We start from the raw sequence: 15,888 nt of genomic DNA on the forward strand, positions 1-15,888 counted from the left end.
ATTCTGGTTACCATCTTTAAAAAAAAGACAGCAAAGAATACAGAGAAGGGTAAAAAAAATGCGTCAGGCCTATGGAACAATTTCCATATGAAAAGAAATTAAAAAGATCCTATTCAGCTTGGAAAAAGAGAGGACTTTGGTAAGTCTAGAAAAGTAGTGTGCAAGTTGTGGTCTACAGACCACTGTATGTCCACAAACTGTGTCCAAGCTTTCCAGAAGAGCCTGTATTCCATTCAGAATTTGAGGTTCACAGACTAAAGACTCAGAGTCACTGGTCTATAAAATTATGAATGGTGTGGAAAATATGAATAGGTATGTGTTCACATTACACCGAACAAGGGATCACCCAATGAAATTAACAGAAAGCCTTTGGAATTCATTACCCCTGGACATTCTGCAGGGAAGAAGTATCAATGGGTTCCAGAAAAGTCATGAGTTCAAAGAGGATACATCCATCAATTGCTTTAGTCAAGATGGTCAGGGGCACAATCCCATGGTCCAGATGGTCTCTAAACCACTGATTGCCAGAAGCTGGAACCAGATGACAAGGGATGATCACTCCATAGTTGCCCTGTTCATTCCTTCTAAATCATCTGGCATCGGCCACTGTCAGAAGACAGGATCCCATGCTAGATAGGTCTTTGGTCTGTTCCAGTATAGCTACTTCCATATTTTTCCTATTTCTCTATTTACTCTCAATCATTCTCTTCTGTTCCTTTCCCACTCAATTAAACTTTTATCTTTATAGTGATGTCATTCCATATAAGTACCAATCTTAACATATTATTAGCATCTTCGAGTCCACAATAGCCAAGTCACTCTTTCTACCCCTCCCCACCTCGTTTTTATTGAGGAAAAAAAAAAGTCTATCGGTGTGGGTTCTCAGCCCTACAAGATTTTAGAAATCTTCCCTCTCTGCATCATCTACAAAAGGGTACTTCTACCTTGAACAGACTTATAGAGGTTTCTTCTTCCCAAGGTTGGCTTGGGTGAAGAGTGGAAACATCATTTGCAAGCAATAACTGAGAGGAGGTGAAATTGAACAGCAGCTGCAGAAGTGACTTTAGTTTAGAGTATATAAAATAAACTTTTAGAGCAGACCAATGACACAGACTTATCACTTGTATACAGGTCTTGTTTGGTATAAACACCCATTCCCTTTATTTCACTTTCCCAACCCAAACCTAGAACAAGATCTTAAACCCTCCCTCCCAAAACACCATATAGTGATTAACTCTCTGAGTCCTCAAGAGACCACAATCTAAACTACTTACATAGTCCTTCTTATTTTAGCACACAAGAGGTTTCTCAAACTATATATGAGTTCTTTCTCCACTCTTTTCCTATCTCTTTCATCATCCCCTTTTAGAGATTGGCTTACAGATTGGTCTGCAAGTACCATTTAAAACAAATCAAGGTTAAGGTCTGCCTACAGCCTCTTCTTTTAGTCACCCTAAATTCACAACTGATCCATGCAATCTCAGGAACAGCAAGATGCAAGACTCTTTTGCCTTGCTACTCAATCCATATAATCATCCTTTCTCCCACCCCACCACCTTTTTTTCTGGAGAACAGGGCTTTCCCCTTTTAAGCTTCCCCCCCTCCAGGCAAACAAGCCTTATAGGTGTGTCTGGTTAGTGCTGGCTGGTCTCAAAAGGAACTTGTTAGCCATTTCCCTCCTAGAGAGAGAGGATGTGCCCACTCACAGGGCAAAACAGCTGAGCTAGCCATTTCAAAAAGAGATGATTCCACATTGTCTACCAGATCCGAAAAAATGACTTTAGGTTAGAGTGTGGATCCAGCTCTGAAAGTTGTGACAGATACGCCCCTGATTATACTGGCATGATACTACACCGAATGTAAACACCCTCAGATGTGGGGAAGTTCAGATTTTTACTTGCAAACTTCCTGATTTGGGGCAATGACTCGTTTCTGACCTCCTCCGCGTGCCAGCAGGGGAGCGCTACCAACAAGGGCACGTCTAGCCACTGCAATCGGAGAGTTTTACGGGTGACAGACCGGAGAAGGGGAGGAAAATGGTGTTTTGGGAAGATGAAGGCGCGCAGGGCACCGGAATCATGAAACCTGCTCTCCGGCCGGCCCCCGGGCCGTAAGGTTTCCCCGCACACGGCTCAGAAGGCAGGTGTTTAGGGAGGGAGTCCACAGGACAGAGCCGAAAACGTGGCCGAGGAGCCTCAGTGCTGCGAGCGGAACACACAGCAATTCGCAGCTTCCTTTTTCTTAGCGGCCGCCGCGTAAAATGAAAGTACAGGAGCTTCACCGGGGGCTGGGCTGGCTGCTCTCCGGCGGGGCAGTGGGAGGAGGAAGAGAAAGGGGCGGCCATCTAATTGGTGACCGGCCCCCGGGAGGGCCAGGCTTCAAGGCAAGCTTGCGCCGCAATAGCGGCTCTAGGGCTCAGCCTTCCCACAGCAGCAGGAGCAGCGCCCTTCGGCTCCAGCCGCGCCTGCAGGTAAGGGCTGGGGGCGCCTCTTTTCCCACCTGCCGCTCGCTACACTGTGCAGCAGCGAGGCAGGGAGGCGAAGGTGTGGGGAAGGGGCAGTGTGCACCCCCTGGCGGGTGGGGGAGCTGCTCTAACAAGGAAGAAATAAAGTTTCAAAGGGGTATCCGAGTTACTTTTGTAACAGGAAAAACTTAAAACAACAATGGTCTGGTTGCACTTCCTAGACTAACAAAACATGTAGATGGTATCGCGCTTTCGTTGGCACAACCCACTTCTTCAGATGACGGGAATGTTGATTCCGATCATCTGAAGTGGGTTATGCCCACGAAAGTACGTGATACCATCTACATATTTTGTTAGTCTAGGAAGTGCAACCAGACTATTTGTTGTTTAAGGAAGAAATAGTTCTGCCGAGAGAACGCCCACACTGTGCTCCTCTTTCCCAGAGGTTTCGTTCTTTCCAGCCTTGGGCACCTTAAGACCAAGGCTCAGTGAGGGTTGTACCCTATCCAGGAGGGCTAAGGGGTGACAGGTCCTAATCTATGCCATGTGCCTAAATACGGCAATGATAGATAAATCCGCACTAACTAGTAATTTAACTGAAGGTGTGCTGCTCCTGTTGCGTGTGGGGACAAGGGAGTAAACAAATAAGTAAAATAAAAAAACTAAGTCTCATCAGTTCTGGAAAGGGTGAGACAAATAATTTTTTGCATGACCTGATAGACTTTCACGATCATTTCATAAGTGAGCAAGTGCAGAGTTTACACATTAGCATGTTTCTGAGAACACTTCACAACTTGTGATACTAAGTATAGATCAGTGTTTCTCAACCTTTTTTTATAAAGTACCCTTTAAAAAAAAAGTGTACCCCCCCAGTACCAACAGTTTTCAGATACACAATTTTTTCTACCATTGTAACACATTCTACCATTGCAACTTAATTGTAGCTGGGTGGGCAACGAAATTTTTGCATGTAAAAAGTACAAAAATACAAAATCGCTGTAAAACTTAACAAAAATTCAGTTCTCCAAATTTCAGTTGTGTTGACTTACCCCCCCAGACTTCTCTCAAGTATCCCTGAGGGTACTCATACCACTGGTTGAGAAACATGGGTATAGATGAAAAAAGTTCTCTACGCAGTTTTAAATCTCACTGCAAACACCCTCAGCAATCGCTTAGAATTGTATATTGCTTATTATGTGACATTGGACTTGAGTGTATTTTAGGGATTGTGAATTTTTAATTTTTAAAGAAAGCATTCAGAGACTGGTTGCTTACAATAGCTAAAAATGGAAGTAAATAAGATGGAACTGATGGACAATGTTGCCCTGGAACAGCATTTTATTCATGAGTGAGGTGTCATGATATTATTGTATCTTATAATTTGATGATAAATTAAAAAACCCTAACTTCATTATTGTAGAATCTTTTGGAAACATGAAGAATTTTGACATCTCTAATAATTTGTAATCACTATAAAAAGTGTGTAGTTTTTATTCTGTTTTAGGATTGGTCAATGTGTATGTTTATAAATTAACAGTGCAAATACAATACATTGTAAAATGTTTTAAGTTTTATGCAGATGTTTATCTCAAATATTTAAGACGTTTTCTTTTTAGAAGACAATGCAACTTTGTACTTCATATGGTCTAGACAAGTGTTTCCACATTTTATTTGGCCTTGAAACTCTTTTAAACTAGAAAGAATTTTGCAGAACCCCTAACAATAGTCTAATATATGGAACTGAAAAAGTAGACTACAAATAAGTAAGGATAATAATAAACATGCTAAACAAGGTCATGAGATCAAGATTTAGTTTAACTGCACATATTTAAAAACAAAAATCACATTTAATGTGTACAAAAAAATTTTAAATCATAAAATGTTATTTTGATGGAATTTTTTTGTGGAACCCTTATTTTCACTTCATAGAACCCCAGAGTTCCGCGGAACACCATTTGGGAAACACTGATCTAGATGGTGATTGTGAAAAGATGCCTATCCTTTATTAGTCAGTGATGTTTTACTTGTTTTAATGTTTTCATTTACCTTTGTTTTCCCTGGTATCCCTTTTCTTGCTGCTGAAATTTAAGACTTTGTTTATGCATGTGTTTGTATAAAGGTTTCACTAATAGAGGTCTCTCTCTCTTCCTTCCCCCACTCCCTACAGAAATGAGCCAGATAACATGGTACAAATATCAGAGAGGTCAACACAATAATATTCTGACATGGTGTGCTAGTAGTTGTTGTAATAAAAAAACCTGATTTTTTCCATCTGAACATTTTGAGGAATGTACATGATTTACTAAGTTTATGTCTAGACTGCAAGCTTCTTTCAGAAGAACCTTTTTTCAAACGAGATTTTCCAAAAAAACTTCTTCTGAAAGAGAGTGTCCACACACAAGTGCATTGAAAAAGCGATCTGCTTTTTTGAAAGATAGTGTCCACACTGAATGGACTCTCTCTCACATTTAAGCTGTGATTACTATGGATGGAGTGGCCACCAGTGCACCTGTGCTTTTTCCTCTTCTTTCGAAAGAACTCCCTCTTCCACATCCACACACACCTTTTTCCAAAAGAGCTCTTTTGGAAAAAGGCTTCTTCCTCACAGAAAGAGGTTTACCAGTGTCGGAAATCCCCTCCTGTTCTGTCTTCCCCTTTTCTTCCTCAATTTTTATTAATATATTTTTAGAAAATAAATACATATAAATGTTTCACTCTTTTTTTGGTAGAGTGGGAAAGCTGAGAATTAGCTGGAACATGTATGCCATTTCTGTCTTTTTAAAAATAAAACAAGAAACAACTAGTAGTGACTGGTATTTGATTATTGTCCTTGTATGCTGGCAATTCTAAGTCACTCTGCCTCATGCTAAACCTTTCAGACCTTTATTCACAGTAAGGATAATAAAAGTAGAAAAAATACCATGCCGCACAACTCTACCAAAAACTAAAACTATTACAAACAATAAGGCTTGGTTTTATAACTGGAGTTTTAGAGGTTTTACACAATGGCTGATAGTGGTCAGAATAAAACATGCATTTAGAAAAGAAAGGGGTTTCTTGAAAGTAGGGTGGGGTGGACTTTTGGAAAGGGTTGGGAGCAGGAGTCAAGGGAGATCAATTCCTAACTGTAGAAGCCAACACAGTGAAGAGCCTGCTGTGTTAAGCATAATCTCTAAAAAGTGAGTGCTCTATTAAAATGAGGCAGAGTGAGATAGAAATTCTTGAATATAGACAAGCTCTACCCCTTGAATGATGTTGCTCATGGTATTTGTATTATATCACCCAACTATTTTCAGGGGGAAAAGGGTACCTATATGTGGTATAGATAACCCCATAAGAAATCCTGTTAGGACCAAGGTCAATATACTGTCTAACCCTGGAACACAAAATTGAGACACTATCAGTTTTACCTCATAAAATATTTTCTGGCTAAAATAGAGAGATTTAGCTTCCTCACAATTAATTCGTACATTTTTCTCTGTCATTTTAAAAGTCTGTTTGCATTTCTTATATGTTTATACTAAGTTGTGAGTGAAGTAGTAGTTCTGGGTGCTATTTTAATTTTCAGCCATGAACCTGGATGATATTTCACTTGTAGATTATAATTCAGTGTGGGAGAGCTATAGGACTGTCTTGAATTTTTGAACTACAGGATTATTTTCTAGAAAAAGCCAATCAAGATTATTTTTTAAATGCCAGTGATAGGAAAAATCTACCACTACTGTTGGTATTTTGTTAATTATCCTCACTGGTTTAAAAAAAAAAGTGCACCTTATTTTGTCTGAATTAAGAATCAGTTTCCAGCAACTGGGTCTAATCAGTCCTGGTCTGCTAGAATGAGGAGCCTTTTGTTACAGAATTGTTGTCCTTCACGCAGGTACTTATAAACTATGATCACGTTAGCTCTCAGCCTTCTCTTTATTAAGTCAAATAGATTGAACTCCTATATCCACAAAGGTATTTAGGAGCCTAAGTTCTAGTTTTAAGCGCCACTGTGCAATTAACAAAACCTTCTCTTGGCTGCTGCTGCCTACCCTGGTAGACACCTACATTCATTTGGTACTTGAGTTTTTGCTGTGAAAGTACCCTAGACACCTATATTTCTGCCTCGGGGAATGTGCTTTAGGGATGTTAAATTTAGTTTAATCAGCTAATCGACTAGTTGATGAAATTTTCATCAACTAGTTAATATGCTGGGGAGCTACAGAGGGGTTAGCTCCTGGCTCTGGGAGTTAACCCTGCTGTGGCTCTGCCTTTTAAATGCCAGCCCTTAATACATTTAAAAGGCTGATGCGCAGTACAGGAACCTGGCGCAAACTGGAACAGCTGGATTCCCAGCTTGTGCCTGGTCCCCCTCCACTGTGTTTATGATTTTTAAATGTATTAAGAGTCTGCCAGGTGTATTAAGAGTGCACCTCTGCTTTTAAAATGAAGTGTCTGAAACTGGGCATGAGCTGGGAATCAGCTGATTCCTAGCTCGCACGGGTCCAGCTAGCTCTCTGCCTCCCCCCGCCCCACCCCAGCAGAGATAGTGCTGGGAGAAACTGGCTTTTAAGCTGGCTCCCTCCAGCACAAACTCCTGCTTCCCCTCTTAGAGGCAGCAAGGGGGGGCGGGACAACTAGTTGAGGGACTAGTTGACAATTTGATAAGCTTTTGCTTATCGGATAGTTGGCTAGTCAATTAGCTCCCTAATGTGTATTGCTGCCTCATTAAAAGAATCCAGATGCCTGTGTCCCACCTAAAAGCTGCACATGATCTTCTGGCATTTATCTGACCCATAAGGCTCAATCTGGTTTGTGGTCTTTGAATGTGCCTACCAATTTGAGTCCTATTTAAAATCTGTCCAGAGGAGGCACCACAGCTCTTTTAGCTCAGTTTCTTACACTCACCTGAGATGTGAAACACTCAGGATCAATTCAGCCCTCTGTCTGATAGAATTTTAACAGGAGAATGCTCTAACTATTGAAGTAGGGGATATGTTGATGTGGGTCTCTCTCTCCTGTTAAAGCTGTTCCACTTTGGATAAATATAATATAATTAGAGCACGGGGATTGGACCCTGGTCCAATTCTGGATGGGTCCCCTAGCTGCGAAGGTATAAAATCACACTCTCAGGCATTCCCAGACTGAGTGCTCTAACCACTGGGCTAAATGTTATAAGGTGGACACCATAACTTACTCCTATTCTGGCCATTTTGTGTGGAATGAGGTAGGTACATAATTAATTCTCATAAGAAACAATTTAGGCACCTGTCTGACTCCAAGAGGGATTCCTGGTTGTGGATCATTAGCAAGGAGGTGCCTGTCTGTGAGACAGAGCTTGGGACAAACCTCTCTTGTAGGTATCTAATCGGGTAGCTCAGGCAGATCCCCACCTTGGGTACTGGCTTTTGTGGATTGCTTTCTCAGGCACCTATTTCTCTGATCCCTTCACTGCATGGGGAGTCAAGATGCCAAACTCAGGCTTTGTGGCTCTTTGTTCCAGTAATTTTGTAGGCACCTACAAGTTAGGCAATGCAGTGCTCGGTCCACTGTGGATCTGGGCCTGGAAGTCTGTCATTTTTAGGCATATTTTCCAAACTTTTAATCATTATTGTGGCTCTTCTCTGAACTTGTTCGAATTTATCAACATCCTTCTTGAATTGTTGAAAGCAGGACTAGTCACACCAGTGCCAAATACAGAGGTAAAACAATCTCTTTCCTCCTATTTGAGATTCCCCTGTTTATACATCCACATGTTGCATTAGCTCTTTTAGTCATAGGGAAAACAGGACTGTATCTAGGTAGCTACAGCTATAGGCTATGTCTACACTGAATAGCTTTCCCAGGATACTGGAGGTATCCCAGAAAAACTCTGCCGCATTCATGGAATGTGTCCACTTTTTTGGAACAGTTTCCAAAAAAGGGGCATGTTCTTTCAGCGTCCCTGTACTCCTCATTTTATGAGGAATAAGGGTTCTTCGAAAGAGGAGGTTTTTCCCACATTTGGCCCCATATAAATAGGCCAAAGGTCAGAAAAGCCTCTTCCAAAAAAACAAGCGGAAAAAGATACATAAATTGTGGTTCACAACTTGTGTATCTTTTTCAAAAAAAACCCAAACCAAATGCAGTGTAGACATAGCCATAGAAACACAAAATTTGTGTCGCAAAATATGTGAACAATTTAGAAGGGTGAACAGATGGTACAGAGGGAAAGAACCTATGTCATACAGGAAATGGTATAAAGAAACATTCTGGCATTCTGTGTGTGCCAATGGCATTCTTTTGCCAGTTTGCTACTGTGTGTGTTATGAGTTTTTAAACTATTTTGGGATGTGGTCTGATTTCTGTTTCAGAGTAGAAAGACAGGTGATTTTGATGTTTAAGTGCTGGCCTACAGATGATTTAATGAAGAGAAGGAAATAGGGCTTAAGAGTAGGGGCTATAGTTTCATCAGTCTTTCATCAGATAATTCAAACAGTCTCTCTTTGGTAGAAATAATTTTTAAAAAGTATTTACAAGTAGGGAGTTGCATCCCAATATCAATTTGAGATCAGTTTGACATCTTCAGAAAAATGTACCTCTTGCCCCAAATGTTGCTTTCATATGACATTTGTTTCATGCTTCTCAAAGTATCAGAAAGGTTTCAATAGTCCCTTTATGTTCCTTGTCAATATAAAGGTAATGAAAAACCAGCTGTAGAGATGTTATGGGAAATAACTTACCTACCTCACAAGAGTGCAATGAGAATTAATATTTAACACAAGGTCAGTTACTACTGTGCAAAGAACAGCCTTTAGAATTCCCCAAAGGATCAAAATTGCTGACTCCAGTTCTGTGGTTTTTCAAACTACAGGTCGTGACCCAGTACTGGGTTGTGGAATGTCAGGCACTGGGTCTTGTTCTGTAGGTTGATCAGGTGACCCGTGGGGGTGCTAAGGCAGGCTACCCACTTATCCTGGCACCACAGACTGCGCTGTGCCCCAGAAGCAGCCAGCAATAGGCCCGGCTCCTAGGTTGGGGGATGAGAGCATGCATAGGGCTCTCTGGAATTCCTCTGCCCCAGGCACTAGCTCTGCATTCCCATTGGCTGGGAACCTGCTGCTGGCTGCTTCTAGGGGACAGCATGCTCTACAGTGCCAGGGGAGGCAGGAAGCTTGCCATAGCACTCCTGCTGCACCACTGACTGGGAGCCACTCAAGGTAAGCACCTCTTGCCACAGCCCTGACACCCTGAAAGCTGGAGCCCCCACATAAACCTCAAAACTCTCATCCGGAGCCCATGTTCTAGTCAACTTATGTTGGGTCACAGGCATCAACTATATTCTTCAACTGGGTCACAAGAAAAAAGTTTGAAAACCACTGCTCTAGTTTCAGTAGGGCCCTATCAAATTCACGTTCTACTTTTGTCCACTTCACAGTCTTATTTAAAAATAGTGAATTTAATTATTTCATCTATTTAATCTGGCATTTCACAGCATTGGAGTTGTAGGGTGTTGACTCCAAAGGGTGTCATGGAGACATCACAAGGTTATTGTAGGGGGAGTCACAATATTGCTGCCTCGACTTCTGAATTGCGGCTTGTAATGGTGCTGTCTTTCAATCTGGACAGTTGAAGAATCGTGGCTACTAGCTGGGAGCCCAGCTGTAAAGGCAGAGCTGCTGCCAGCAGCAGTACAGAAGTAAGGATTGCATGGCATGTTATAGTATAGCTACTTCTACTTCTAAACTGCTGCCTGCAGAACTGGGTCCTCAGTTGGCAGTGGTGATTGCAACTCCGCAGGTGGCAGCAGAGAAATAAGTGTGCCACAGTAGGGTATTTGCATCCCCACTCTTACTTCTGCATTGCTGCTGACAGGGCATTGTCTTCAGAATTGGGCACCTGGCCAATCGTCACCACTGTCCAGCTGCTCAGATCTGAAAGCAACACAGAAGTAAGGGTAGCAGTACCACAGCCCCCCTAAAATAACCTTTTGAACCACCATGCAGCTCCCTTTTGAGGCAGGACCCCTGATTTTAGAAATGCTGGTCTCTCCCATGAAATCTGTATAGTAAAAGGGCAAAAGCACACAAAAGACCAGATTTCGCAGGGAAGACCAAATTTCATGATATGGTTGTGAATTTGGGAGGGGTCTGTTTATTAGTATAGACATTTTTTCTAGATCTTGATCACCTGCGCAGAATGTAAGAAAGAACTTTTGCTACAGAGATCACCAAGTTCTCCCAAATTTCTCCTCTACCTACTTTTTAAGCCTTTGTGGTGCTGCTCTCCTGATCAGAATAAAATTGTAGAAGAAGAAACCCTGAAAATATAGCAATTCTGTATTTGATTAAACTGTTGGTTGGCATTCCACAGCTGATAAGATTGTGGCGACTCTAGTCTCAGTAGAATTAATGGACTCTGCTCCCTATAATATTATGTCTCTCTAAATCAGGGGTCAGCAACCTATGATTCACAAGCCAAATATGACTTACTAGGGAGCCAGATATGGCTCTTGTGCAGCTTGAGCTCAGCCCATTGGTCCCCCTGCAGTAGGGAGCCCACACTGGTGCTCCAGCCTCACAGCCCCCAGCAAGATTGGAGCACCAGTGCCAGCTTCCTGTGTGAGCCTCCGCCCCAAGATCTGACTTACAGGAAAGAAGCTGGAACCAGAAGCAGCTGTGTGGGGCTTCTTCCTTGTTCTCCTCCCTGGCCAGGGGAACAGCAATGCAAGGACACACTTCCTGGAGACTTTCCCTGATGTGCCCACTGGAGCAGCAGAGAAAGCTTCCAGTGCCTGGGAGTGGCACACGGCATGGAAATAAGTGCCCCCTCATGCCCAGACCCTGCATCCCCTCCCTTGCTGAGATCCTGTACCCCCAGCCTGCTCCTGCTCCTTTCCCCCTGGCCAGACACCTACCTCCAGCCTGTTCCTGCATTTTCCCTTGTGCCAGCACCCTCTCTACTGACCAGATTCTGCCTCCTCCCTTGCTCCTGCCCTCTCCCCTTGGCCAGACACGCCACACCTCATGCTCTCACACACTCCTGCACCCCACCTTCTGCCCCGATCCTGTTTATCCATCTCTATCCTACTCACTGGCAGCCCTTCCCTGCACACTGAACCTCTTGTTTTTGGCCCCAGAGCCTAGGGGGCCCTACAAAATCCACTAACCCTTGAACCCCAGAAGAATTAATCCAGCCTGAGGCCTTGAACCTCAGTCCTCCCTCCCCTCCCCATCAACATGGGGCTGGAGCACGAGGGAGTGCGGTGTTTCAGTTGGGGCCACATCAGTGAGGGTTGGGTTTGGTGTTTTTTTCGGCGCTTCTCACTTGTGTGGTCCCCAACTGATTTTTTTGTGGGTCAGTGGCCCAAAATCCAAAAATGGTTTCCCACTCTTGCCATAAATAAAGTCAATGTTGAAACCTTTGTTTTAAAGGGGTAGCAGTGTTAATCTCTAAGGGTATGTCTACAAAGTTAATTCGAACTAACAGATGTTAGTTCGAATTAACTTTGATAGGCGCTACACACGCGATCCACTAGTTCGAACTTAATTCGAACTAGCAAAGCGCTTAATTCAAACTAGGTAAACCTCATTCTACGAGGACTAAGCCTAGTTCGAATTAACTAGTTCTAATTAAGGGCTGTGTAGCCACTTAATTCGAACTAGTGGGAGGCTAGCCCTCCCCAGCTTTCCCTGGTGGCCATTCTGGGCACCACCAGGGAAACTCTTCTGCCCCCCTCCCAGCCCCGGAGCCCTTAAAGGGGCACGGGCTGGCTACGGTGCCCGTGCCAGGTGCAAGCCTGCCAGCACCCAGCCAGCAGACCCTGCACCTGGCACGGCTCGAGCCAGCCACCCGCTGCCACCCAGCCCTCCGCCTCTTCCCGGGACCAGGCTGGCAGCTCCCGGGAGCCTGCCCGGGGCCGCAAGAGGCAGGCGCCCACCTGGTCTAGTGTGGACATCGTGGACCTCATCCACGACCTCCGCACTAGGCACAGGAAAGTGGCCGTCTAGGGCAGGATAGCTGCCAGCCTGGCCACCCAGGAGCAGGTTTGCATGAAAATCAGGGTTGTCCAGTGAGACCCCCGACCCTGAGCCCTGAGCTTAGAATGGCCGTACTGGGTCAGACCAAAGGTCCATCTAGCCCAGTAGCCTGTCTGCTGACAGCAGCCAACACTAGGGACCCTGGAGGGGATGGACCGAAGACAACAACCAAGCCATTTGTCTCGTGCCATCCATCTCCAGCCTTCCACAAACAGAGGCCAGGGACACCATTTCTACCCCCTGGCTAATGCCACTCAATGGACCCAACCTCCATCACTTTATCTCACTTCTCTTTAAACTCTGTTCTAGTTCTAGCCTTCACAGCCTCCTGCAGCAAGGAGTTCCACAGGTTGACTATTTGCTTTGGGAAGAAGAACTTTCTGTTATTAGTTTGAAGCCTGCTACCCATTCCTTTCCTTTGGTGTCCTTTAGTCCTTCTGTTATAGGAACTAATGAAGAACTATTCTTTATGCACCCTCTGCACACCATTCATGCTTTTATAGACCTCTATCATATCCCCCCTCAGTCTCCTCTTCTCTAAGTTGAAAAGTCCCAGTCTCTTTATCCTCTCTTCATATGGGACCTGTTCCAAACCTCTGATCATTTTAGTTGCCCTCCCCTCTCCCATCCTCTCTCTTCCCCTCTCCCACCTCCTTTTCGCAGTCTCCCCAAGTTTTGTTCAATAAAGAGAGTTTCTATTTTTGAACACACGTGTCCTTTATTTTGTACATCAGGAAGGGGGCTAGGGAGGGGAAAGTGGAAGGAGATGAGGGAGGAATGGGGTACGAGCCCCCGATGGGGAGGACTGGGGTGGCTCTGTGGGCTCCTCGGGGTGGAAGCTCTCCTGCACCCCCCCTGGATGGCAGCCTGCGGCAAGTGCAGCCGAGCTGATGTCCGAGTGCTGTGATGTGCCGAGTGTGGGCACTCAGGGCACTCGAAGCCAGGACTGTTTTGCAAGTGGGGCACCCCTGGGAACTGTCTGTCCGGGGTGGGGGGTCGGGTTCCTTTAAGCACAGCCCTCGGCTAGCCTGTGACAGCAGCTCCACGCTCTAAGTCCTATTCTGATGCCCTGCCGGCACTGCTTCTGGCCATCCTTAACCTCGGTTCAGGGTCCACTCAGTGTGGACATGCTAGTTCGAGGTGTACCGGTAGTTCGGAATAGGAATCCTAGTCCGAACTACCTAGTTCGAGCCCCGTGTAGCCGCGCTGCACGGGGTTCGAACCAGTGGGGTTTTAAAAATGGCGGCTCCCCACTTATGCAAATGAAGCCCGGGAAATTCAAATCCCGGGCTTCATTTGCAAGTGCGGTATGCCTACATTACCCCGCTAGTTCGAATTAGCGGGGTAGTGTAGACATACCCATAGTCAACTAGTTGCTTACACCCCTACATCTGGCTGCAGCGATCCTGGCTCTGCTCCTCACCCAGCATTGTTGCCTGAGTGCAGCAGCTCAGACCTGGCCAGGGAAGATAATTCAGCCCCAGCCAACCCCCCACATACTCTAATTCCCATCCTCAGTGCTCTGTCCTGCCTCTTGCACCTCCCTCATACTCCTGAGCCTCTCATGCACCCTGACCCTGAGTCCTGCTCCCTCACATTCACAAATTGCACCCCCAGCAGTAGCAGAAGTCCCATTAAATAAAGTCTTTGGGTACAATGTTTAATTTATGCTATTAATCATCATGTTAATTAACATTATGTTGTATATTTTCAGTCATGCAAGTGGGCATTCTTATACTAGTTCTTGGTTGACCATTTGTTCTGAATTTTGATGTAATTTGGCTCTTTGGTTTGAAAATGTTTCCAACTCTGTTCTACATAAATAAAGTGCCATTACAGGATGAACTCACACACAAGCATGCATGCTTGTGGTAGCACTCTTTTGTAAATAGAAGTAGGTCCTTGCCAATGAATGAACAAATAAAAGTTAACCACAAATACAACAAAATGTTCTTACTAGCATGGTGTTTCCTCTTTTTATATCTGTCACTGGAGCCCAATAACTGAATGAACCTTAGCCCCATCGAGTTTTATAGCAGTTTAACCCTTCCTGTGCAGATTCCTTAACTCTGCAGGCCTAAAAAGAAAACCATGCTTTTGGTCTTGATTCTATTTGGGTAGGTCCTGCCCAACTGTCCAGGGTTTTCTGGGTCCCAGAGGAGGAATTTTCTGATCACACGCACAAAGTTAAACTTATCAATATGTTTAGACAAATAAAAAGATGTTAAGTGTTAAGTTTATGCTATACTTCCTGTGTATTTAAAAATGGATCTAAGTTACAAAGTTCAGATTGAAACTCTTCCATACTTTAGGAGGGTTTGGTTCTGGCAAAATCAAATATGACGGTGCACATATCTACTATATATGTGGGAGCGTTTGTCTGTGTCCAAGTACTTCTAAATTGTAAAACCTAGAACCACCAAAATCGGTCTACAGCTTCCTCCTATCATAACTTAAAGCAAGGTAAGGGTAAGGGTTTGATTATGCCAGGAGAAAGGGATTGCTTCTCAAAACCACACAGAAAAGAGACAATCACCAGGCAGGTGAAAGGGACTGGCTGGGGGCATGCCCCCACGTCTGGGAATGCCCCAGCTCTGAGTCTCCCAGGCACCCTTTTTTGGGAGGGGGCTAAGATTCCTCCACTTTGTATGGTAACATTCCATTCATTTCCTGACACAGGGTAAAAACCTGCAACATGCAGTTTGCTGCATTGCTCACTCTACCTAGGGAATGCAGGGACAGATGAACTTGGAACTGATCCAGCTGTGCCTGCTAGAGGTGGAATGGCTATGGAGAGGCATTTTTCTCTTGTCCCCATGCTGTGGAGGTGAGAGGGGGTTGGGGGTAGTCCTCTCTTCCCACAGCAGCCTGCATACTGAACCCTTCATCCCTAGCCCCACCCCACAACAATGACTTAAATGAAGCATGTACATTTGTTTTTCTAGAAAACAAAAATTAAGTTAAGGACTTGGTCAATGCTAGGTAAATCTTCTAGTAAGTACTACAGGAGAAATGTCAAACCCTAAATTTCAAGACATCATGCGTCTGGAAAATATAGACATCTATTTAAAAACAGACTTTTTTACTGCTTCCTTATTTTTGAGCTCCTCTGCCTACTTCAAATGTGTGTGATGCTTAGTGTTGCCAACTGCCACAAATTTATGTGGTGTAATACAAATCTGGCCACTGGTGAAGGAGATTTCTATTCAAGACACAAGCAAAATTGGGCCCCATTGTGTTAGGTTTTATATAAGGAATCTATATAAGGTAGAATCATCTATGGAAGGTACCTTTAAAGGTTATCAAGTCTAATACCCTGCACTGGTGGCAGAAACAAGCATCATAGACCATCCCTGATGGATGTCTGTCTAAATTGCTCTTAAAAATCTCCAGTGAGGGCAAACTTCCCAGGCAATTTATTCC

General features: G+C 44.1%; 1 protein-coding gene across 1 annotated transcript in view; it reads left to right on the forward strand.

Annotated features, from left to right (window-relative positions):
* The first annotated feature begins 2,028 nt into the window (after positions 1-2,028).
* Positions 2,029-15,888, forward strand: part of TEC (tec protein tyrosine kinase) — a 104,126-nt gene continuing 90,266 nt past the window's right edge. Inside the window, exon 1 of the mRNA XM_006113450.4 lies at positions 2,029-2,470. Within this exon, the coding sequence (XP_006113512.2) occupies positions 2,261-2,470 (210 nt within the window). The 5' untranslated portion in view covers positions 2,029-2,260. The remainder of the gene's footprint in view (positions 2,471-15,888) is intronic.

This window comes from Pelodiscus sinensis, chromosome 5, assembly GCF_049634645.1.
Source record: "Pelodiscus sinensis isolate JC-2024 chromosome 5, ASM4963464v1, whole genome shotgun sequence".
NCBI classification, from domain to species: Eukaryota; Metazoa; Chordata; order Testudines; family Trionychidae; genus Pelodiscus; species Pelodiscus sinensis.